The sequence below is a fragment of the Eptatretus burgeri genome, chromosome 14, assembly GCF_056783735.1.
Source record: "Eptatretus burgeri isolate ZD-2024b chromosome 14, Ebu_testis_v1, whole genome shotgun sequence".
Lineage (NCBI taxonomy): Eukaryota > Metazoa > Chordata > Myxini > Myxiniformes > Myxinidae > Eptatretus > Eptatretus burgeri.
Window position 1 is genome coordinate 73,797,842 of NC_140974.1, and position 25,354 is coordinate 73,823,195.

General features: G+C 44.5%; 2 protein-coding genes across 4 annotated transcripts in view; one reads left to right on the forward strand and one right to left on the reverse strand.

The window, feature by feature from the left end:
- Positions 1-185: 185 nt before the first annotated feature.
- DR1 (down-regulator of transcription 1) lies at positions 186-23,463 on the reverse strand. 3 transcript variants are annotated; one of them, XM_085855602.1, is made up of 4 exons: positions 23,307-23,463; positions 15,036-15,264; positions 8,911-9,074; positions 186-1,766 (listed from the first exon to the last, which is right to left on the reverse strand). In XM_085855602.1, exons 2-4 carry the CDS (start codon positions 15,253-15,255, stop codon positions 1,608-1,610), a joined length of 543 nt encoding a protein of 180 aa, XP_085711728.1. In that variant the 5' UTR covers positions 15,256-15,264; positions 23,307-23,463; the 3' UTR covers positions 186-1,607. The 3 variants fall into 3 exon arrangements, with proteins under 3 accessions (XP_085711728.1, XP_085711729.1, XP_085711730.1); XM_085855603.1 differs by having other exon boundaries at positions 23,268-23,397; XM_085855604.1 differs by lacking the exon at positions 23,307-23,463 and adding an exon at positions 23,137-23,282.
- An 867-nt stretch (positions 23,464-24,330) lies between these two features.
- Positions 24,331-25,354, forward strand: part of LOC147013624 (protein GPR107-like) — a 67,124-nt gene continuing 66,100 nt past the window's right edge. The window contains exon 1 of the mRNA XM_085855605.1: positions 24,331-24,527. Within this exon, the coding sequence (XP_085711731.1) occupies positions 24,420-24,527 (108 nt within the window). The 5' untranslated portion in view covers positions 24,331-24,419. The remainder of the gene's footprint in view (positions 24,528-25,354) is intronic.

Genomic DNA, 25,354 nt, shown 5'->3' on the forward strand with positions numbered 1-25,354 from the left:
GATTACCTTATTGTAAGCAGCTCCCTCTGGTGCTCACAAATCAAAATACTGTAAATAAAGAGAGATATTATTACTCAATTCGGCAAACAGCGACCCCTACCATGTATCGCACCCGACTGGAGAAGAAGTGGCTCTGCGGGCAAGGCGCTCGCTTTCAAAAAAAACCCCTCAATTTCACACAAAACAACACTTCAAAGGTTTATTTTTCGACAAATCTATGAAAGAGCATTTTAAAAGCATTCCATATCATGATTAATTTAAAAAAAAAAAATTAAAAAATGGTACATCAGAGAGAATGGACTAATTACTGCACTGCAGCATGCTACACCTTTCTTCATCCAACAAAAAAAGGTAAAGGGATAGATCGTCACCTGGAGGGAGAATAACATGCAATTCCAAGCACACAGGCCATTAATAACAACTACCACAATGTCAGATATAACATGGGGACATCTACATATAGATACGGAAGGTGGAGGAAAAGAAGAGTGGGGGAAAGAACGGGGAGGGGTATATGGAATGAACAAGGGATGGGGATGGGGGTCAACAATGCATCTGTATATGTAATATATAGATGGACACTTGTGGCAGTATGCTTCATTTGTCTTCTTACCCTTTCCACGTCTTTGCTCCACCACATCCACAACCCACTTCCACATCCATTCAGCTTTTGCCCACGACTCAGCTTCCAACCACATCATTTCAGCTTTCATATTCCCATCAAATCCATTCAACTTCCATCTTAGCTTCAACCCACTTCTCATCGACTCCCCTGCTGATGCATATCAAGTTCCTCTAACCTCCTTATACCCTTACCTAACACCTCCCTGTCCCTTTTACCCTTGAATCCACATACCCACCTTTTTTGCACCTGCCCACATCCTTGCCAATAAAACCTCTCAATCACTCAGCCTCCAGATTTTGCCATTTAAGGACAATGCCAGAAAGCACAACCAAACGAAGCTCTGAACTAACCCCAGCATCGAGACCCTGTTGGTCGACATGTGGGAATGACAGGTAGTATGGTGATGGGAAGAAAAGAAAAATACAATCATTCGGTGACAGGATTCTTCTCAACGACACGTTCACTTCGGCATTCTCACACGTCTGTTGATGGGAAATTATAAATTAAGTTTCGTTTAAAGGTTATCATGACCAGGCAGACGAGTGTTTTCTTTGAAACTCCTATTTCATGTCCACAGGGGCCTAACCCATACAAACAAGTACGACAAGCACTGCCTGAAAAGCAGGTAACGGAATCCAGAGTTACGCAAAGCTCTGTTGTTTGGGTGTTACCAAGGCCTGTTAAACTTGGGGATACACTTGGCACCACAATTGTTGGTCAATAATAGAGCCCATTCAGAAAACGAAACAAACAACTACCTGGGCACAATAGGGCCCAAAGAGATAGGGCAGTAAAATTGTTTAAAACAAAACCCTCCAATAAAATCAATAAAACTCCACTCGAAGTCAACAAGCTGGCGAGGAACAACTCCACAGGCACGACGTAGTCTGACTCACAATATTTGTACCTTCACCCCCTCGTTCATAAACGGTCCAAGCTTTTCAGACCACAGCATCATTATCGACCCGTGTCTGTGCCATCATTACAGCCCCTCATTGTCGTTTGAAGCTGCCGATGCCTTGGGCACCGCTTGGCCTTGCTGCCGAGCCTGCTGTTGCGCTTGTTGTTGTTGTGCCTGCAGCGCTGCATGCTGCATCTGAAGCCACTGTTGCTGTTCCAACTCTGCCTGCTGTTGTCGGGCCTGTGGAAGAAAGGAAGTGGCAAAGGAAAGAAAGGGCGAGGGGACAGAGGGGCAAAGGAATGAAGGAAGGTGGAAAGGGAGGCATGGCCAAATGATCATTGAAATGTGCAAATAACAGCCCAAAACTCGAGATGCAGACCAACACAAATATTCACAAGTATACCACAACAACAACAAAAAAAATCTGTGTCACCTGAGGGTGGTTCAAATTTCACGTGAACTTTGTTTACGCCGACAGCTCACTTGTAACGAAGGATACATTCAACATGAGCAACACCACAATTAATTTCTGAGCTGACACGACAAAGATATAAACCCTTCGAACAGTCCAGGTGATATCCCCACCTCGCATGGTTTCCATTTGGTAATCGATGCGGCAGGTCTTGCAGCATGTGCTTTGTTCTGTCCACCTTTTTGTACCTCTTACGATTTACACCTGCCAAGTGGATGTCCTCTCACAGACAATCATTGCGATATTGTGCAGCCAATCGGATCGGTGGATTTGAACACGCTCGATACTTTCGTCGACCAGAAATGCAATAATTTTTCACTACGTCACCCTCTTTATTCGTCTCACCTGTTACCGAAGGTATGGCAGAGGCTATTGTAATCAGTGTGTCCATGTCCGTGTCCGTGTCCGTGTCCGTGTCATTCATTCTCGGGTCTAACGTGATCTATATACAGGGCGTCCCAATATGAAAATACAGTATCAAAAGGAACGTTGAATAGTTTTATTGTTCGTTGAGATATTGACATAAATTTGATATCAACACATGCATGAGACATTAGACTTGTAAGGTTCTGTTTGTTGTGAATATTGATTGTAATGACACCGCTATGTTTCAAGAGAAACCCCATTTTCTGATATAATGGCAAGTCCACAAGAGAAAGTGAAAATTGTGAAAGATGCACATGAATGAGGTTCAATCATTCGAACCAAAAGGCGTTTTCGGCGAGCAATGAACAAACCAGTGCCTGAACAAGACATTCCATCCAAAGACGGGTGGATCAGTTTGAGGCTACAGGATCTGTCCTGAAGGGGAAATCTGCTGGAAGGCCCAAGCAAGTCAAATGAAAGGGCGAACGCTGTTCGCGAAATGCGAACATTTACCAACAGTCTGAGCGAGTCGATTAGGAGAGCATCGTTCCATCGCTAAACGTTCCAAAAAGCTCTGTTCATGATACTGTTGTGGGCCAGGGGTTGGTGGCGAGAACGACCACTCGGTGGGGAAAGCTTGCGTCATCTCCCACCGAACTCCCCGGAATTGTAGGCCGTCGCTCGGATAACTCCGCGAGCTGGAGGGTCGTTTAACCGACCGTGGTCACCAATATCTCAACTGCGTAGCGTAGGGTCCATTTGTCTATAACCAATTTACCTAATTAACTACGCGATTTCGGCTACCGGGGAATCCACACCCTCGGCAGGTCTTGCTCGAACCGGGTCACTCTACCGACTGCGGTGGAGTTCCAACGACCGACTACCAACTCCGGTTCGGGTGCAGCCAAGCAGAAACTGGCAAAGCTGTGCCGGCTGGAATCAACGGATTATCGGGGATAAAACCCCGCCTAAACTCAGATCCGAACCATGCTGGACCAATTCAAGAAGGGACAGAAACGGACTGGGAACATTTCTCACAAGTTTTATTTACAGTAAATGAAGACACAAAGCAAGACTTAACGCGAATATGCAAGAAGTATTTACAATGATCCAAAAACACTTATTCAGTTCTACTTAAAGACGGGCCCACACGCAGACACACACACAAAATGAAAAGAAGCCCAGGGTCTTTATTGGACCCTCACAGCCATGGAAAGAGACAATCTGGGGGTCAGAGTTCGGTGGTGTACCTGACCGTCGGCGGGAGGGCGTGCTCCATGATGCGGCACGTGACAATGGTCGCTGGTTTGGTCCCCAGTCGCATGTGTGGGATTTGAGGTTTGTGGTGGAGCTCGGGTGGTGAATGGCCGGGGTCCATGGAGGGGGGTCGGGGTCGCTCTTCCCTTCCTTGTAGAGGGCCAGCAAAGACACGTTCACCGCCTCAACACCCACCAAAAACTCTTCAAAATAACTTTTAAAAGACTCTCCAAGACCTCAAAAAGACCACCCAAGACCTCAAAAAGACCACCTCTCTTAGAGAGTGCTCGGGAATTTATGGACCTCCCTCAGCGGGGAGGGGCCTTGGTGAACACACCTCGCTGTCCCCCTCTGATTGGACAGGTCCTACGGCCCACCTTTCCGGGGTGGGGCCTTGGCCCCTGCCGGGAAACCCCAGCCACTCCTCCACGCGCGCCCACACTGGACGAGCAACAGTATAAACGCTGCAACAGCCCCTGCCGGGAAACCCCAGCCAGTCTTCCACGTGGGTTCATACTTGATGAGTAACAGTATCAATGTTGCACAGGCCGTCGTGCAAGAGTTACAACGTTTGTGGAAGGAACGTTGGTGGAAGCGGCAAGGAACGGCTGCAAGACCCTGCCTTGGCAAGTAGGAGTGCTTGTAGACAGCGGGTGGGTAGTGGATCGTGATGGGGAATGGAATGGTTGTTGGTTGTTCATTGGAGGGTTTGTTGGATGTAAAGATTTAATAACCTAACTGAAAAGAAATCGCAACACACGCCTTTGATTCTCCCACTAGACAAAAGGAAAGGGATCTGACTACACACATACTTAATGACTTAACTGACTTTTGGGACATCTGTATGTTGAATGCAAATGGTTTCCAGATCCGTAACAATACGCTTCATCAAGAATTGAGGTTGAAATGAAATGAAATGTAAACAGTTCATTAACTTTGAAGAGGATTACGAAACAAGACGAAATGTTTATCAATAAATAAATAAATTAATTAATTGAACGGAGAGAATCAGAAGAACATTTTTTTTTTTAAATCAAACCTCATTTTTTAGTGATGAGACTACATTTCACGCATCAGGCAAAGCTACTCGTCACGATTGGAGGATACGGGAGAAGAAAATCCGCGTTAAGCGTATGAAGGATTCGGCCGCCGTGTCAAGTTCTCACGTCTCTGGACCACATTTCTTCGATGAACGCACCCTTACTAGCTTTTCATACCCCCAATTCTTGGATTCCGCAAATCCAAGAAAATCCCGATTTGTCACAGAGTTCTCTTTCAGCAGGATAGAGCACCACACCTCACAGCTCGAATTGTTAAAGGGTTTCGAAATCAAACTTTGCCAGACCGTTGGATTGTCCGGAAGAAGACCTATTAAATGGCCTGCTCAATCACCCGATTTAACATCTTCAGATTTTTTTTTTATCTCCGACATTGTTTTTTCGAAAAAAGTAAAAAGTCTACACGAGCAAACAATGGACCATGGAAAAACTTAAACATCATGTTGTTGATTTTGTGTCTTCCAGCACTCCAGCTGTGTCGGAAAACGTTTTCTCTGAACGAGATCGATTATATCGTGATTGATGAACGACATGTATAAGTTTAATAATATATAATAAGAGAATATCTAAACAATACCGTTAAAAAAGAAAAAAATTGAAACAAACTAAAACTTGTAAGCCTAAAGCATGTATTGATAATTACACTTATGTCAGCATCTCGAATCACTTTAAAACTGTTCAACGTTCTTTTTGGTGTATCCCTTCCCAGACACCCTGTACTGCAGAGACATTCTGCAGTTAAAAGTGAATGAGTCTGCACCGGTTCTCAGATCTACTGTAATCGATATACCCTTGAAAGATTCTGCATTGTTAAATGCTCTTGAGTCTTATTATCTCAATTGTAACTATAGGGCTGGCAGGATTGCCTAGAGGTACGCACACTCATGTCTAAGTGGTACAGCCTGGATTTGATTCCCGACCCAGCTATAAACTGTCACCCCAGTGTTTCACAGGCAGCACGATTTCATCAATGTGTGTGCCGTCCCTCGGTTGCACGTTAAACGTGCATCCCATCTGGCAGCATTCATTGGTGGAGGTTAAAGATCTTATGGTGTCCTTGGTGAAGAGGAGGCGAGCGATCGCCGGCACCATGGCTAAATTCCTGCCCTAACCAGTCGAACGTCAGGCCTTACCTACTGGTTCGTGAAGACTTGGGCAAAGCTTACCCCAACCGACCCCACAAGAAAGCAGTGGGGGGGGGGGGCAGGGAAGGATGTATGGGGTGGACAAGATGGATACAGAAGGAAACTCACAGGAAGGAAAAACTGCAAGGTGGAGGGCTTAGGGATGTAGGCAAGTTAACAAGTGTGGAAAATATCATGGTTTCGGATTGGTGACGAGACAACATGGTGGTGCACAGCTGTCTTGAAGACCTGGGGGGATGACTGAGATCGAAGAGGATGTGAAAGTTGGTTCCAGAGATGGGGGGGAAGAGGAACGAATAGGTGGAGGTGAGCAGTTATCCTAGATTTAGGTAGTTTCACCAGAAGGGAGTTGATGGTGGACATGCCCTGCAGAAACCTGGGGGGGGGGGTGGGGACAAAGCATAGAAAGAGCAAAGGGTACAAGACCAGAAAGGAGGCAGTGGAAGACCGAGAGACCACCGACCTGTCTGCGATGGTAAAGTGATAGGCCCAAAAACTTGGCTTCATCACGGGAGATTCCAATAATCTTGAAGGCCTTGGTTTCCACGGCGTCAAGCTGAGAAAGATGCGAGGCAGGGGAGCCAGCCCAGAGGGGAGAGAGCAGTACTCCATCAAGCTGTGAATGAAGGCCTTGCAGGTGGATAGGAGTTCAGGTGTGCCAAGGACGTACGACGGAGGATGCCCTATCGGCGGCTGGCTTTGGAAGCCAACTTTGAAATGTGGTTTGCCCAAGAAAGATCATGGCTGATAATGAGAACCAGGAGTTTGACTGACAAAATTTCGAGAGGATTGTTAAGAAAGGGGATAGGAGGGCTTGCCAGACAGACCTTTCGGAGAGATAGTAAGAGTGAGAGATTAGTATAAGGGTGGTGCACACTGCGCAAGACTACTTCAGTTGCATGAAACTTTCGGAAGTTTTTTTTTATTTTTCCTTCTTTTTTAACGATCTTTAAAATCGTTATGTTATTAAAATTGAAGTATAAACCAGAGCACTCCATCGGGTATCATGTTCTATGAACTCTCTTGTTCTTGTTGTCATCACTTTGCTTATTCATTACTCCACAAGATGCAGGATAAACTATTTATTTAATAAGGACATTTAATTTGACACTGTGCAACTCTCACAGGTTTTTTGTGAAAAACACGAGGACTCAAAGGAAAAGTAATTTTTTTTTTTTTTTTTAAACATGATTGGTGTTAATGTGTTATTAATGAATGTGTTATCTGAGTATTTGATGAGATTTCTACAATAAATACATGACTCAAAATGCTGTATGAATGCTAAATGAGGCCTTTGCACATGCGGTGTGTGTGTGTGTGTGTGTGTGTGTGTGTGTGTGTGTGTGTGTGTGTGTGTGTGTGTGTGTGTGTGTGTGTGTGTGTGTGTGTGTGTGTGTACACTGACTCGGTTCTGCTCAACGGACACTTTTAACCTGCCATTACCAGCATGAAATCTCTGATTCAAATAGTCTTTTGAACATAATTTCCAGCATTTAGATTAAAAAAAAGTGGCAATTTCAAAATGGTTACCATAATTGTTCTGTTTCTGAATGCAAATGAGACCCACGAGAAAATAATTTACTACATTTTAAGAGCCGTCACTTCGCCGAGGAAAATTCCAATCTTCGCTGTGATGACTAGTCAATCGGGCACGAAGAAAAAGGATTCCTGGGAGTGCGGGGATAACCAGCATTGTAAGATGGCGTTTGCAGTTTCACCACGAGTACCCATGCGATTAAAAAAAAAAAAAATTTTAGTCACAAACCTTCCTGGGACTTTGCTGAATCCACCTTTTTCACAGAATCCACCTTTTTTCACAAATGATCACAGAATCTTTTTCTTCACGCTCTCAGTCTTTCACGTGCCATTTTGCAAACTCCAGGTGTGCTGTCATGTGCTTTTTTCTCAGGAGTGGCTTCTGTCTGACCACTCTCCCATAAAGCCTCGATTTGTGAAGTGCTGTCAGTGAACTCGGCCACCTCGAAAAGGCACATCTGAGGGGCCCCGGCAATATTCCTGGCAAGTTTCAATCAGATCGGACCGGCGGTTGTCGAGAAACGGCGGTCGCAGACAAACAGACGGACAGACAGACAGACAGACAGACAGACAGACAGACAGACAAACAGAGACACACACACAGAGATTGCTGGAATTATAGATAGATAGGTCTTGCATACATGTTAGAGGGTGGGGATTAGGGATTGGGGAGGGGGAGGGGCAGACGGCTTGCTAAGGGAGTGGGTGTTCCTTGTACAAGAAATACAAGAAATAATCGGCGGATGAGAGGAATTGGGTTCATCCCATTTACCATTAATACAACTGCCTAGCGGTGGCAGTGGTCATAAAACGCATGCACGCACCTTTTACCAATAAATGCAAAAATCTAATATAAATTTCTCTCGTGGCCAACCAGGCAAAATATATATATTTATAACGGCTCTCACAGCACATAAATCTCCCACCTCCCACTCCTCCCCCACTTCCCTCCACCCAAACATGATTAAAAGTAAATATCGCATTTAACTTAGCCTGTGCACCGACATGCCCCAGATATGAACTTCCCATTGATGTTAAGAAGCACGAAGGCTTGGTTGGAACGCACACATCGACGAACCTTCGATCTCTCACGGGCACGCATCGTCGGTAGTTTTTGCAATACGAACTGCAACACATGAACTCTTTGGAGGAGTTGATCAGGAAGTTGTCCAACTGTTCTGTTGTGCAGAGGCACGCCGCTTTCCCACAGGTACACGTACAAGTACCTTCAGATTCTGTAAAAGTTTTTTTTAGTCGTTTCATTTTGCAGTCCTCATCTGGGAGTTATGAAAAATGCGCAGGCTGCCCCGATTTACCTCGCTGCTCGGGGTTTACGAGCAATCTGGGGTGAGTTGCGTCATTTCGATGGTCGCTTACAGTCTCCAGAAAGCTATAACACCTATGAAGTTAACCACCCTACTTTTATCAAAACATCTTGAAAATGTTGAAAGCAACGAATAAAAACGGAAGTGAAATGATGACTTGCGTAATTATCGAAGAAGACTTTCATGAGGTTAGCATGTGAAACACACGACGAGCAGTGCAAGTACCTTGGCAAAAAGCTCCTGTTGCTGTCGAAGCAGCTCCTCCTCAGGGATTCCCAGGTTCTCGAGGCGAGAGCTGCCTTTTCGTCTTTTCAGGGCCACGGTCTTGCACTCTTGTAGCACGTCCTTCACCTCTCCAATGTAAGCCCCAAATCCCAGGCTCTCCAATGCTGCACGCACCACAGGCATCATCCAACATTGAACAACATGACGGATCAGACGCATTTACATCAACATTTACAGCTCTGTAAATGCTGCTCTTCACTCCACTTTCTCATTGGATATATCCAAAGATTAGAGAACTTGTTCATGTCAGGTGAATATTCTTCGCAAAACGTTGTTTTAAATTTTTGGTGCAATTTCATTTGACAAAGTGACATGTTTCTTTATTGTGGTGAAAGCTCAAAGAGAAGCTTGTACTTGAATTGCAAGGACAAAGAAGCAATACTAGGCTATCCAATCTACCTGCTACATGACCATCAGGGGCAAAATGGTGGACATGATGAGTCTGATGCCGTTTCCATATGCAAGGCAACTGGGGGCCATTTAAAAGCTCACTTTGTAAAATGATGTGCTTACTTTGCATGCTGTGACAATTGCTGTGCTTTCTCAATGTAAAAGTGCAGCCACAATCAACTAAATTATGTAGGCAGACATATCTCTTCATCTTCAATTGGAATATCACATAGTTAGTTCACCAGACACTGGGATTCCTGTCCTGTTCTGGTTCAATTATAGATAACTGGTGGTTTATAAATCTTATGCTTCCTCACATATGGCCATGCCCCTCCTACGCAATGATTGAATGTGATTCTGATCAACCATACACTGTTACTATATGCCTGGTGTTGGCTTAATGGTTTAGGGTGGTGGGCTTGGGATCTGAGGATCCTGGGTTCAAATCCCACTCAGCTGTTGAATTAATACCAGGTTGGGGTTGACTCTGCCTGTCATCCTTCTGAGGTCGGCAAAATGAGTGCCAGCTTGCTGGTATACTGTGTCGGAGTGGCGACCCGTCCAGGATTATGCCCAAATAGCCAAGGAGACTGCTTAGGCAGCACCAACGCTCTGCACAGAGTATGGTCCCAATGGATGGATGGATGGATACGCTGTCACAGAGTGTTGGTGCTGCCGAAGCAATTTCTTGGCATTGGTTATATTGAGTGTATTGCCATTACCTTCCCAGCAGTAGTTATGGAGGGAATTTGTAACTTGTTAATGGTGCAGGTGATACCTTGCCAACTCTTCACGAAGGACACCGTGGAATCTTTAACATCCATCAACTAATGCCGGCAGACGAGACGCCCAGTTTAACGTCCATCACACACAATAACAAATCACTCTGCCTGTGAAACACTCGGACGACAGTTCATAGCTGGGTCCTAGGTTAGACAACTTTGAGGCAAGTGTGCATAACTCTAGGCCAGCCCCCTACCTGTTGAGCCCTCTGATAATTCCAAACACCACTCGGTTGCATGAACTCATGCTGAAACCCACCCTTTACACTTTCCAAATCTAAGGTTACTGCTCACCTACAGTGCCTTCATAAAGTATTCACATCCCTCAACTTTTGTCACATTTTGTTGTTGTTACAGCCTGAATATAAAATAGATTAGATTAAAAAAAATTGTCACCAATCCACACAAAAAACCCCATAGTGACAAAGTGAAAACACATTTTTAGAGTTTTTTTTACAAATCCATTAAAAATGAAAAGCTAAAATGTCTTGCGCCAATAAATATTTAACCCCCCCCCCCCTCCAACAAGTCAATACCTCGTCAAAGTGCCTTTGGCAGTGATTAAAGCTTTGAGTCTTCTTGGGAATGTCTGCATGAGCTTTACACATCTGGATTTGGGGATTTTCTCCCATTCTTCCTTGCAGATTTGCTCAAGCTCTGTCAAGTTGGATGGGGAGCGTCGGTGAACAGCAATCTTCAAGTCTTTCCACAGATTATCAATGGGATTCAAGTCTGATCTTTGTCTGGGCCACTCAAGCACTTTCACTTTCTCGTTCTGAAGCAATTTCAGTGTTGCTTTGGTTGTGTCGTTGGGGTCATTGTTTTGTTGGGATGTAAATCTTCACCACAGTATAAGGTATTTTTGCACTGAAGCAGGTTCTCCTCAAGGATTTCCTTGTATTTGGCTCCATTCATTGTTCCCTCTATCCTCACAAGTCCCCCAGTCCCTGCCGCTGAAAAGCATCCCCATAGCATGATGCTGCCACCACCATGCTTCACGGTAGGGATGGTGTAAGATGGGTGATGAGCTGTGCTCGGTTTCCACCAGACATCTCGCTTTGCATTCAGGCCAAAGAGTTAACTTTTCATCTCATCAGATCACAGAATCTTTTTCCTCTTGCTTTCAGTATTTCACGTGCCATTTCACAAACTCCGGGTGTGCTGTCATGTGTTTTTTTTCTCAGGAGTGGCTTCTGTCTGACCACTCTCTCATAAAGCCTAGATTTGTGAAGTGCTGAAGAGACTGTTGTCCTTCCGGCAGGTTCTCCCATCTCAGCCAAGGAACTCTGTAGTTCTGTCAGAGTGGATTATTGATCACCTCCCTGACCAAGGTCCTTCTTGCCTAGTTGCTCAGTATGGTCGGACGGCCAGCTCTAGGAAGAGTCTGCGTAGTTCCATATTCCTTCCGTTTCCTCATGATGGAGTTCATTGTGTTCTTGAAAAAGTTTCAATACTCTTTAAATTGTTTTATACCTTTCCCCAGATCTATGCCTCATCACAATTCTATGGACAGTTCCTTGGACTTCATGGTGGAGCTTCTACTCTGACATGTACTGTCAACTGTGGGACCTCATATAGAAAGGTGTGTTTCTTTCTAAACCGTGTCCAATCAATTGAATTGGCCACAGGTGGATTCCAATCAAGTTGTAGGGACATCTCAAGGATGATCAAAGGAAATTGGATTTTTTAGCTGTTCATTGTTAATTAATTTGTAAAATGATGGGGGTATTCACTTTGTCATGATGGGGTATTTTGTGTGGATCGGTGACAAAAAATTTAATATAATCCACTTTAAATTCAGGCTGTAACAACAAAATGCGACAAAAGTCAAGGGGTGTGAATACTTCCTGAAGGTACTGTACACTCTTTCATCTCTTCTCTTGGCAGTAGAACTTTCTCTTACTTACCGGTACTGCTCACATCCTGTCCTGCCTATATCCTCAGATACAATATTATAAACAGTGTTTCACATACAACTGGTAATCCGGTGCTCGTGTGCGGTTAAAAAAAAACAACTAAATGTGCACTTCAAAGATGCTCAAAAGGCTCAAAAGCGTTTTGATGAAAAGTTTTCTCATCGAGTGTAGACAAGATTCTTCCGTGATAAATCTTATATCCTGTGATTTCAAAATTTAAATGTACAAAATTAAGTTTGTAAATTATAACAATATAATTGATAAGCCACTTTGTAAGTTTATAACTTTTAAGGTTAAAAAAAAAAATTGATCTAAAGAGAACTAGCAATGAGGAAGCTCAGGAGCATCCAGATTGAAAAAAAAAAAAGAGCGGTTTGCAAGCATCTCGTCTGGAATGAACATTCTGAGACAACCTACAGAGGAGCAAGATGCATACAAAGCTGAGAGGCGCATGAAAAATCGGAGTGGCGATTGGGAAATAGACGAGCGCGCTCGAAGCTGATAAATATTTTCATGAGTACCAAACCATTCCGGCTGGTACTCCTTGGAGAACCCAATTTAAACTAGAAGGGCACTCGGTAGAGCGCAATACCTCGACCAAGCCGATTGGTTTACGTTTTGTATCCCACCGATAGGCCAGATCTGGATTCTGACCTGAACTAAAATTTAATGAGCTTGTTCTTGTCACCGAACCAACTCATCCACCAAGTTTAGTCCGAATCCGTGCACAACTTTAGGAATTATCGTGCTATATATCGTTTTGGCCCTATTGCTCAATGGTGAAGAATCACTATAAAATAAAAATAAACAATTCGGATCTGCCTCTGGATCTTCACCAAAATCGAATCAATTCTTCCTTGTCACATACCCAAGCTCTCCACAAAATTTCGTCCAAATCCATCCACAACTCTTTGAGATATTTTGTTCACAAACAAGCAAAGACAGACAGAGGTGAAAACAACCTCCTTCCACCTTCGGTGGTGGAGGTAATAAATGAAAAAAAATAAAATAAAATGCAGGTGCAAGACCCGAGACAATGGGGAAGCATGATCATTTTGTGTACCGACAGATATCGAAGCTGATACACCAGGAAAATATGTATATCAATTACAGAACCGTCAAAAAGCAAACTTTAAATGAAAATATAAATAAACCAGTGGAACATATCAAGCCCAATAACTTTTTGAAATATCATGCTATATTGTTTTTGGCCCAAATCTCTCAATGGTGAAGAATCACTTAAAAAAAAATTCAGATCCAGATTTGGATCCGGATCTTCACCAAAATTGAATCAATTCTTCCCGAGTCACACACTGAACCTGTCCACAAAATTTCATCTAATCCGTCCATAACTTTTTTGAGATATCTTGCACACAGACAGACAAACAGACAGAGAGGGATGAAAACATAACCTCCGTCCACCATCGGTGCCGGAGGTAATTATGATTGTAATGTGTGAGAGTCACCAGAAACGTCACCTGCCCTTTCGTTGCAATGTGTGCATAACCTGCCCTTTAATAAACTATCTCACAAAGCAGGAAGTGTGAATGTTTCATTTGTAAGCTTGGTGGTGTTATAAATGTTTGGCGTCATCCTTGATGTCAGTAAAGATGTGGAAGGGCTCAATAAACTGTTACTCTCAAAGCCTCGTGAAAGGAAGGATGTCATGGCAACTTTGTAAAATGAGCCAGAATCAAGCATCCGGGCATCTTCACCTGTGAAGTGATGCGGTTTGAAGACCGACTGAGCAAAGATTATCGTTTCAAATTCTACAATCGCGCATGTTCTACCAGAATTGACAGCACCAGATAATATTTTTTTGTTCACTCGTATTTCCTTCATGATAGATGAGATTTAAATTTTTTTACCCTCATCCATCACCCCCTTTCAGTGGGTAGGGCAAAAGGCGCAGTTTGGAAGTAAAAGCAGCTACTGTAGTCAACATGAGAGTGTACGGATTGCTGTATCGGTTTGTATCATTCAAAAATTGTACTTTTACAGCCTTACAATAGCAATAATATATAGGAAGGTCAATCCATGATCAAGGTGAAATAAAACGAAGAATAATATTGGAAAGAGGGAAAGAAGAAAAACAAGCGCGAATGAGCTAAGATCCTCGGTCCTCTTAATGATGACGTCATAAAAACGAATATGAAAAGAAAATTCAAACAGCTTGCCTAGTTTCGGAGATAATGGTTTCGGCGATTTCCATTAGCGGCGATATTATGACATCAACTTTTTTTCTAGGAAGAATTTCCAAAATCGGAGATGGTTACTGCCTGCGCGTGGGCTTTCTACATATACATGGCAAGTTTCACGAAGATCCGATGAAAACTCTGGGTTGTGAAACAAAAAATAGGAATGACGTCATAAAAATTGATATGACGTCATAGTTATGTATCATATGTGCAGTAATTCATCTCTGCTAATGCCCTATTCGATTCTTGCAAACAGAATTCAAAAATCTTGCCTCGTTTCGGAGATAATTTTTTAGGCGGTTTCCATTAGCGGAGATATTTTGACGTCATAACTTTTTTTCCAGGAGGAATTTTCAAAATCGGAGATGGTTACTGTCTGTGCAGGGTATTTTTACATACATATGCCAAGTTTCAGGAAGTTTCGATGAAAACTGTAGGCTGTGAAACAAAAAAGTCCGCAAGAAGAAGATGAAGAACAACAACGTGAGTCAGACTTCGAGATCCTCCACGAGGATCTAAAAATAAATGGGGGTAATTGGCTTTGGAGAGATGGGGTAAAAATTGTGCCATTTGTAAAGTGGAATAAAATGATGGCCCCAAAGTGGATTCTGTGAAAGCAAATTATGAAAAAAAACTCCGACATACCACTGAGTAACTAATCATGTCAGGATAATGCAGTCTGCTTCCCCAAGATCACTACTTAGATACAAGCTTGCAAAATCACCAGCTGATCCCAAACGTGCAACCAGCCAATCCCATTGAGTCAACTCGTCCATTACCCTTGATAACGTGCTCTGGGGAAATGGTTTTTTTCTCCGACTTATTGCAAATGTCATTGGCCTCACTGGACACCAAATGGATGAACTCCGTGCAACAGTTGACGATGAGCTCACGGGCGTCATTGGCAACACGGACGCTTGGCAGCAACTCCTTGATGAGCTTATTGATAGCTGCTCGTGGGATCGTCAGCTCGTCATCCGGTCCACTTGTCGAAGCCATTGCAAAGCCCTGTGAGCAGAAGAAGATTTCAAGGACTTTTATGATACAGGAGGCACTCATCATGAAAGGATGATGACGATTCAAAAGACAATGGTGGAGAGGTGAATGGAACATCTATCCACTCATAGCCTTTCACCAAATCTAACAACAAACGTCCATTTCCAACATCCACCTTTATCAACACACGTCCTTTACCCAAATCCACCTTTATCCACACACGTCTGTTTCCCAAATCCACCGTTATCCACACACGTCCTTTACCCAAATCCAACATTACCCACACACGTCCGTTTCCCAAATCCACCTTTATCCACACACACCTGTTTCCCAAATCCACCTTTATCCACACACGTCCTTTACCCAAATCCAACATTACCCACACTCGTCCGTTTCCCAAATCCACCTTTATCCACACATGTCTGTTTCCCAAATCCACCTTTATCCACACATGTCTGTTTCCCAAATCCACCTTTATCCACACACGTCCTTTACCCAAATCCAACATTACCCACACTCGTCCGTTTCCCAAATCCACCTTTATCCCACACGCCTGTTTCCCAAATCCACCTTTATCCACACACGTCCGTTTCCCAAATCCAACATTACCCACACTCGTCCGTTTCCCAAATCCACCTTTATCCACACATGTGCGTTTCCCAAATCCATGTTTATCCACACACGTCCGTTTCCCAAATCCACCTTTATCCACACATGTCCGTTTCCCAAATCCATGTTTATCCACACACGTCCGTTTCCCAAATCCATGTTTATCCACACACGTCCTTTACCCAAATCCACCTTTATCCACACATGTGCGTTTCCCAAATCCATGTTTATCCACACACGTCCGTTTCCCAAATCCACCTTTATCCACACATGTCCGTTTCCCAAATCCATGTTTATCCACACACGTCCGTTTCCCAAATCCATGTTTATCCACACACGTCCTTTACCCAAATCCACCTTTATCCACACATGTCCATTTCCCAAATCCACCTTTATCCACACACATCCATTTCCCAAATCCACCTTTATCCACACACGTCCGTTTCCCAAATCCACCTTTATCCACACATGTCCGTTTCCCAAATCCACCTTTATCCACACCTCCGTTTCCCAAATCCACCTTTATCCACACATGTCCATTTCCCAAATCCACCTTTATCCACACATGTCCATTTCACAAATCCACCTTTATCCACACACGTCCGTTTCCCAAATCCAACATTACCCACACTCGTCCGTTTCCCAAATCCACCTTTATCCACACATGTGCGTTTCCCAAATCCATGTTTATCCACACACGTCCGTTTCCCAAATCCACCTTTATCCACACATGTCCGTTTCCCAAATCCATGTTTATCCACACACGTCCGTTTCCCAAATCCATGTTTATCCACACACGTCCTTTACCCAAATCCACCTTTATCCACACATGTGCGTTTCCCAAATCCATGTTTATCCACACACGTCCGTTTCCCAAATCCACCTTTATCCACACATGTCCGTTTCCCAAATCCATGTTTATCCACACACGTCCGTTTCCCAAATCCATGTTTATCCACACACGTCCTTTACCCAAATCCACCTTTATCCACACATGTCCATTTCCCAAATCCACCTTTATCCACACACATCCATTTCCCAAATCCACCTTTATCCACACACGTCCGTTTCCCAAATCCACCTTTATCCACACATGTCCGTTTCCCAAATCCACCTTTATCCACACCTCCGTTTCCCAAATCCACCTTTATCCACACATGTCCATTTCCCAAATCCACCTTTATCCACACATGTCCATTTCACAAATCCACCTTTATCCACACACGTCCGTTTCCCAAATCCACCTTTATCCACACATGTCCGTTTCCCAAATCCACCTTTATCCACACCTCCGTTTCCCAAATCCACCTTTATCCACACATGTCCGTTTCCCAAATCCATGTTTATCCACACACCTCCGTTTCCCAAATCCACCTTTATCCACACACGTCCATTTCCCAAATCCACCTTTATCCACACACGTCCATTTCCCAAATCCACCTTTATCCACACATGTCCATTTCCCAAATCCACCTTTATCCACACATGTCCGTTTCCCAAATCCACCTTTATCCACACACGTCCATTTCCCAAATCCACCTTTATCCACACACGTCCATTTCCCAAATCCACCTTTATCCACACACGTCCATTTCCCAAATCCACCTTTATCCACACACGTCCATTTCCCAAATCCACCTTTATCCACACACGTCCATTTCCCAAATCCACCTTTATCCACACATGTCCGTTTCCCAAATCCACCTTTATTCACACATGTCCGTTTCCCAAATCCACCTTTATCCACACCTCCGTTTCCCAAATCCACCTTTATCCACACATGTCCGTTTCCCAAATCCACGTTTATCCACACACCTCCGTTTACCAAATCCACCTTTATCCACACATGTCCGTTTCCCAAATCCACCTTTATCCACATACGTCCATTTCCCAAATCCACCTTTATCCACACACCTCCGTTTCCCAAATCCACCTTTATCCACACATGTCCATTTCCCAAATCCACCTTTATCCACACATGTCCATTTCCCAAATCCACCTTTATCCACACACGTCCATTTCCCAAATCCATGTTTATCCACACACCTCCGTTTCCCAAATCCACCTTTATCCTCACACGTCCGTTTCCCAAATCCATGTTTATCCACACACCTCCGTTTCCCAAATCCACCTTTATCCACACACGTCCATTTCCCAAATCCACCTTTATCCACACACGTCCATTTCCCAAATCCACCTTTATCCACACATGTCCGTTTCCCAAATCCACCTTTATCCACACACGTCCGTTTCCCAAATCCACCTTTATCCACACACGTCCATTTCCCAAATCCACCTTTATCCACACATGTCCATTTCCCAAATCCACCTTTATCCACACATGTCCATTTCCCAAATCCACCTTTATCCACACATGTCCATTTCCCAAATCCACCTTTATCCACACACGTCCATTTCCCAAATCCACCTTTATCCACACACGTCCATTTCCCAAATCCACCTTTATCCACACACGTCCATTTCCCAAATCCACCTTTATCCACACACGTCCATTTCCCAAATCCACCTTTATCCACACACGTCCATTTCCCAAATCCACCTTTATCCACACACGTCCATTTCCCAAATCCACCTTTATCCACACACGTCCATTTCCCAAATCCACCTTTATCCACACACGTCCATTTCCCAAATCCACCTTTATCCACACACGTCCATTTCCCAAATCCACCTTTATCCACACACGTCCATTTCCCAAATCCACCTTTATCCACACATGTCCATTTCCCAAATCCACCTTTATCCACACATGTCCATTTCCCAAATCCACCTTTATCCACACATGTCCGTTTCCCAAATCCACCTTTATCCACACCTCCGTTTCCCAAATCCACCTTTATCCACACATGTCCATTTCCCAAATCCACCTTTATCCACACATGTCCGTTTCCCAAATCCACCTTTATCCACACATGTCCATTTCCCAAATCCACCTTTATCCACACACATCCATTTCCCAAATCCACCTTTATCCACACATGTCCGTTTCCCAAATCCACCTTTATCCACATACGTCCATTTCCCAAATCCACCTTTATCCACACACCTCCGTTTCCCAAATCCACCTTTATCCACACATGTCCATTTCCCAAATCCACCTTTATCCACACATGTCCATTTCCCAAATCCACCTTTATCCACACACGTCCATTTCCCAAATCCATGTTTATCCACACACCTCCGTTTCCCAAATCCACCTTTATCCTCACACGTCCGTTTCCCAAATCCATGTTTATCCACACACCTCCGTTTCCCAAATCCACCTTTATCCACACACGTCCATTTCCCAAATCCACCTTTATCCACACACGTCCATTTCCCAAATCCACCTTTATCCACACATGTCCGTTTCCCAAATCCACCTTTATCCACACACGTCCGTTTCCCAAATCCACCTTTATCCACACACGTCCATTTCCCAAATCCACCTTTATCCACACATGTCCATTTCCCAAATCCACCTTTATCCACACATGTCCATTTCCCAAATCCACCTTTATCCACACACGTCCATTTCCCAAATCCACCTTTATCCACACACGTCCATTTCCCAAATCCACCTTTATCCACACACGTCCATTTCCCAAATCCACCTTTATCCACACACGTCCATTTCCCAAATCCACCTTTATCCACACACGTCCATTTCCCAAATCCACCTTTATCCACACATGTCCATTTCCCAAATCCACCTTTATCCACACATGTCCATTTCCCAAATCCACCTTTATCCACACATGTCCGTTTCCCAAATCCACCTTTATCCACACCTCCGTTTCCCAAATCCACCTTTATCCACACATGTCCATTTCCCAAATCCACCTTTATCCACACATGTCCGTTTCCCAAATCCACCTTTATCCACACATGTCCATTTCCCAAATCCACCTTTATCCACACACATCCATTTCCCAAATCCACCTTTATCCACACATGTCCGTTTCCCAAATCCACCTTTATCCACACACGTCCATTTCCCAAATCCACCTTTATCCACACATGTCCATTTCCCAAATCCACCTTTATCCACACATGTCCATTTCCCAAATCCACCTTTATCCTCACACGTCCGTTTCCCAAATCCACGCTTATCCACACACCTCCGTTTCCCACATCCACCTTTATCCACACACGGCCATTTCCCCAATCCCCCTTTATCCACACATGTCCGTTTCCCAAATCCACCTTTATCCACACATGTCTGTTTCCCAAATCCACCTTTATCCACACACGTCCATTTCCCAAATCCACCTTTATCCACACATGTCCATTTCCCAAATCCACCTTTATCCACACATGTCCATTTCCCAAATCCACCTTTATCCACACACGTCCATTTCCCAAATCCACCTTTATCCACACATGTCCATTTCCCAAATCCACCTTTATCCACACATGTCCGTTTCCCAAATCCACCTTTATCCACACACGTCCATTTCCCAAATCCACCTTTATCCACACATGTCCATTTCCCAAATCCACCTTTATCCACACATGTCCATTTCCCAAATCCACCTTTATCCACACACGTCCATTTCCCAAATCCACCTTTATCCACACATGTCCATTTCCCAAATCCACCTTTATCCACACACGTCCATTTCCCAAATCCACCTTTATCCACACACGTCCATTTCCCAAATCCACCTTTATCCACACATGTCCATTTCCCAAATCCACCTTTATCCACACATGTCCGTTTCCCAAATCCACCTTTATCCACACATGTCCGTTTCCCAAATCCACCTTTATCCACACATGTCCATTTCCCAAATCCACCTTTATCCTCACACGTCCGTTTCCCAAATCCATGTTTATCCACACACCTCCGTTTCCCAAATCCACCTTTATCCACACACGTCCATTTCCCAAATCCACCTTTATCCACACATGTCCGTTTCCCAAATCCACCTTTATCCACACACGTCCGTTTCCCAAATCCACCTTTATCCACACATGTCCATTTCCCAAATCCACCTTTATCCTCACATGTCCGTTTCCCAAATCCACCTTTATCCACACATGTCCGTTTCCCAAATCCACCTTTATCCACACACGTCCGTTTCCCAAATCCACCTTTATCCACACACGTCCATTTCCCAAATCCACCTTTATCCACACATGTCCGTTTCCCAAATCCACCTTTATCCACACACGTCCGTTTCCCAAATCCACCTTTATCCACACACGTCCATTTCCCAAATCCACCTTTATCCACACACGTCCATTTCCCAAATCCACCTTTATCCACACATGTCCATTTCCCAAATCCACCTTTATCCACACATGTCCATTTCCCAAATCCACCTTTATCCACACATGTCCATTTCCCAAATCCACCTTTATCCACACATGTCCGTTTCCCAAATCCACCTTTATCCACACATGTCCGTTTCCCAAATCCACCTTTATCCACACATGTCCATTTCCCAAATCCACCTTTATCCTCACACGTCCGTTTCCCAAATCCATGTTTATCCACACACCTCCGTTTCCCAAATCCACCTTTATCCACACACGTCCATTTCCCAAATCCACCTTTATCCACACATGTCCGTTTCCCAAATCCACCTTTATCCACACACGTCCGTTTCCCAAATCCACCTTTATCCACACATGTCCATTTCCCAAATCCACCTTTATCCTCACATGTCCGTTTCCCAAATCCACCTTTATCCACACATGTCCGTTTCCCAAATCCACCTTTATCCACACACGTCCGTTTCCCAAATCCACCTTTATCCACACACGTCCGTTTCCCAAATCCACCTTTATCCACACATGTCCGTTTCCCAAATCCACCTTTATCCACACACGTCCGTTTCCCAAATCCACCTTTATCCACACACGTCCGTTTCCCAAATCCACCTTTATCCACACACGTCCATTTCCCAAATCCACCTTTATCCACACATGTCCATTTCCCAAATCCACCTTTATCCACACATGTCCATTTCCCAAATCCACCTTTATCCACACATGTCCATTTCCCAAATCCACCTTTATCCACACATGTCCATTTCCCAAATCCACCTTTATCCACACACGTCCATTTCCCAAATCCACCTTTATCCACACACGTCCATTTCCCAAATCCACCTTTATCCACACACGTCCATTTCCCAAATCCACCTTTATCCACACATGTCCGTTTCCCAAATCCACCTTTATCCACACATGTCCGTTTCCCAAATCCACCTTTATCCACACATGTCCATTTCCCAAATCCACCTTTATCCTCACACGTCCGTTTCCCAAATCCATGTTTATCCACACACCTCCGTTTCCCAAATCCACCTTTATCCACACACGTCCGTTTCCCAAATCCACCTTTATCCACACACGTCCATTTCCCAAATCCACCTTTATCCACACATGTCCATTTCCCAAATCCACCTTTATCCACACATGTCCATTTCCCAAATCCACCTTTATCCACACATGTCCATTTCCCAAATCCACCTTTATCCACACATGTCCATTTCCCAAATCCACCTTTATCCACACACGTCCATTTCCCAAATCCACCTTTATCCACACACGTCCATTTCCCAAATCCACCTTTATCCACACACGTCCATTTCCCAAATCCACCTTTATCCACACATGTCCGTTTCCCAAATCCACCTTTATCCACACATGTCCGTTTCCCAAATCCACCTTTATCCACACATGTCCATTTCCCAAATCCACCTTTATCCTCACACGTCCGTTTCCCAAATCCATGTTTATCCACACACCTCCGTTTCCCAAATCCACCTTTATCCACACACGTCCATTTCCCAAATCCACCTTTATCCACACATGTCCGTTTCCCAAATCCATGTTTATCCACACACCTCCGTTTCCCAAATCCATGTTTATCCACACACCTCCGTTTCCCAAATCCACCTTTATCCACACATGTCCGTTTCCCAAATCCACCTTTATCCACACATGTCCGTTTCCCAAATCCACCTTTATCCACACACGTCCATTTCCCAAATCCACCTTTATCCACACATGTGCGTTTCCCAAATCCATGTTTATCCACACACGTCCATTTCCCAAATCCACCTTTATCCACACATGTCCGTTTCCCAAATCCATGTTTATCCACACACCTCCGTTTCCCAAATCCATGTTTATCCACACACCTCCGTTTCCCAAATCCACCTTTATCCACACATGTCCGTTTCCCAAATCCACCTTTATCCACACACGTCCATTTCCCAAATCCACCTTTATCCACACACGTCCGTTTCCCAAATCTACCTCTGTTCACTTTCATCCATTCACGTCCCATCACAAAATCCCCGAATTCCTGGTCCCATTCCCGGGATGTCCAATTCCCTGCCCGTCGGCACATCGTCCTCGTTTTACATTCCACAACATTGTCCAAGTACCGTGACCCAAATTCCCTCTCAATCCCCATCAGGCCGCACCGGTCGTTTTCACAGCAACTCCTGGAAGTCGTGAACCGGAAGGTGTAAACACACATCTGATCCGAAATCCAATCGGAGCGGTGAATAAGCAAAGCCTGTTTGTCTAGGCCGGAGTCAGGAATGCAGCAATGGTCACGTGATATCCAAAATCGACTCTTCCACTTCATTCCCTTCAAAAACTGAACGCAAACATCAAATTACAAAACATTCCATATACTTCCGCCGTTTTTTATTAATACACCACAACACTTGAGTGTATGACGTATGTCTGTGGTAAAACGTCATACTGTTGTTTAATTTGTTAAAAAAAACATATATATATATATATATATTAATCGCATTTGCCTTTTGATGTTTCACTGCACTTCACTGTGTTCGTCACATTAAATCTTCTCGACTCCACCGGAAAAATATTACATCTTGCGTGATGACGTCAAATAGCGTCAAACAAGCACCTCTTGACAAACTAAACGCCATTGCGTCATCAACCGAACGTGATGACGTCATGGAAAGGGCCCGTCAATATGTGACGTTCGGCTGAAGGGGATGATATAAACTTGAAACAAAACGGAAGTATTTTACACGTTTAATTACAATTATGAACGATTGTGTATTTAATATCGGTAATATGTTCAGGAATAACGTGGTGGAACGTGAGGAATATTTTTTGTTTGTTTGTTTGACCGAACGATTCACGACCCCGCAAAACCGTTTCACATACTGAATGAATAAATATACGGAAAGGAAACATACATTTGACGAATTCCTATAGAATATGCAGAAACAATAGAAAAATCCATAAGAGAAATACAAGGCAAAAAACGCGTCAGTCGAGACGCGGTTCATCATCCTGCGCGTGACGTCATCACGCAAAACGAGACGCCAACATTGCGTGACGTCATCACGCAAAACGAGACGCCAACATTGCGTGACGTCATCACGCAAAACGAGACGCCAACATTGCGTGACGTCATCACGCAAAACGAGACGCCAACATCGCGTGACGTCATCACGCACAACGAGACGTCAACATCGCGTGACGTCATCACGCAAAACGAGACGCCAACATTGCGTGGCGGTGACGGTTTCGCTCGTGAACGAAAAACGGCTTCGATGGCGCGTTTGGAGCCCACCAGCGGCTTCAACTTCCTCCTCATGTTCGTCCTCGTCGCCAGCTCGTCGTTGTGTGCTCAAGGCAGGATCCACCATCTGGAACTCCAGGTACAACGACACGGAAATGAGCCCCCAGTGTGCCGTCCTTTCTGAGGAGATGTTTTACCTCGTGTCGATGATGTCCACGTCGGAGATCCACGTCCTCCTTCATCACAGGAACGTGTACTGGCGCTCTCTGTGTGAACGTTGTGACGAGGACGCGTTAATCGTGACCGACGAACCATCGTTCCTGGGGGTTTCGCCCCCACAGTAGTCCCCTTTTAATGATACCAGTGGGCACGTCGGTCCGTCGGACCAAATTTTCATTGGTCATCGCGGCTTTGTTGCATACCTGCCTGCTGTACTGCTTGAGAATTAACGGTTTGCCTTTCACCAAACCCACTTTGTGCTTGGGCCAGGGTTGCGATTGTATTGTTGCGGTTCTGCGAAGCCGGCACCCGACCGAGAGGCAATGGCATCCCACATATGGCGAATCCGAGACGTAATCACTGCAACGCCTCCTGAAAATCGCCACAACAACCTCCGCCAGACCTCCAGAACCCCCACAACTGCTACCTCCGCTTCAAACACCACAACACTTTCCCCACCTCACCACAACCGCCGCAGTCGGCTCCCTGGAAGCTCACGGCCACCGATGCCGATGCCAGGGAACAGGGGACAAAGCGGATGCTTGTGAGTTGGAACATTTTGGCGGGAGTGCAAAGTCAGAAGACTACACCCTCTCTTGTTCCCCACTTATCTCACCCCCATCTCACCACAGAGCCTCTTCTCCTCCTCATCCGGCCCCCTCCCCAAGCTCTTCTGCAATCCCCCACACTCTTTCAACAACTCTCCTTACCTCCCTCATCCGACCCTCCCCCTCCACTCCCTTGCAC

What these genes read in the sequence shown, in the direction of transcription:
- DR1 (XM_085855602.1), bottom strand. Translation starts at nt 15,255, where the DNA reads ATGGCTTCGACAAGTGGACCGGATGACGAGCTGACGATCCCACGAGCA. An exon ending in CCCAGAGCACGTTATCAAGG is followed by an intron (nt 9,075 to 15,035) that starts GTAATGGACGAG and finishes TGGTGCGTGCAG; the next exon opens with CATTGGAGAGCCTGGGATTT. An exon ending in AACAGGAGCTTTTTGCCAAG is followed by an intron (nt 1,767 to 8,910) that starts GTACTTGCACTG and finishes TTTCTTCCACAG; the next exon opens with GCCCGACAACAGCAGGCAGA.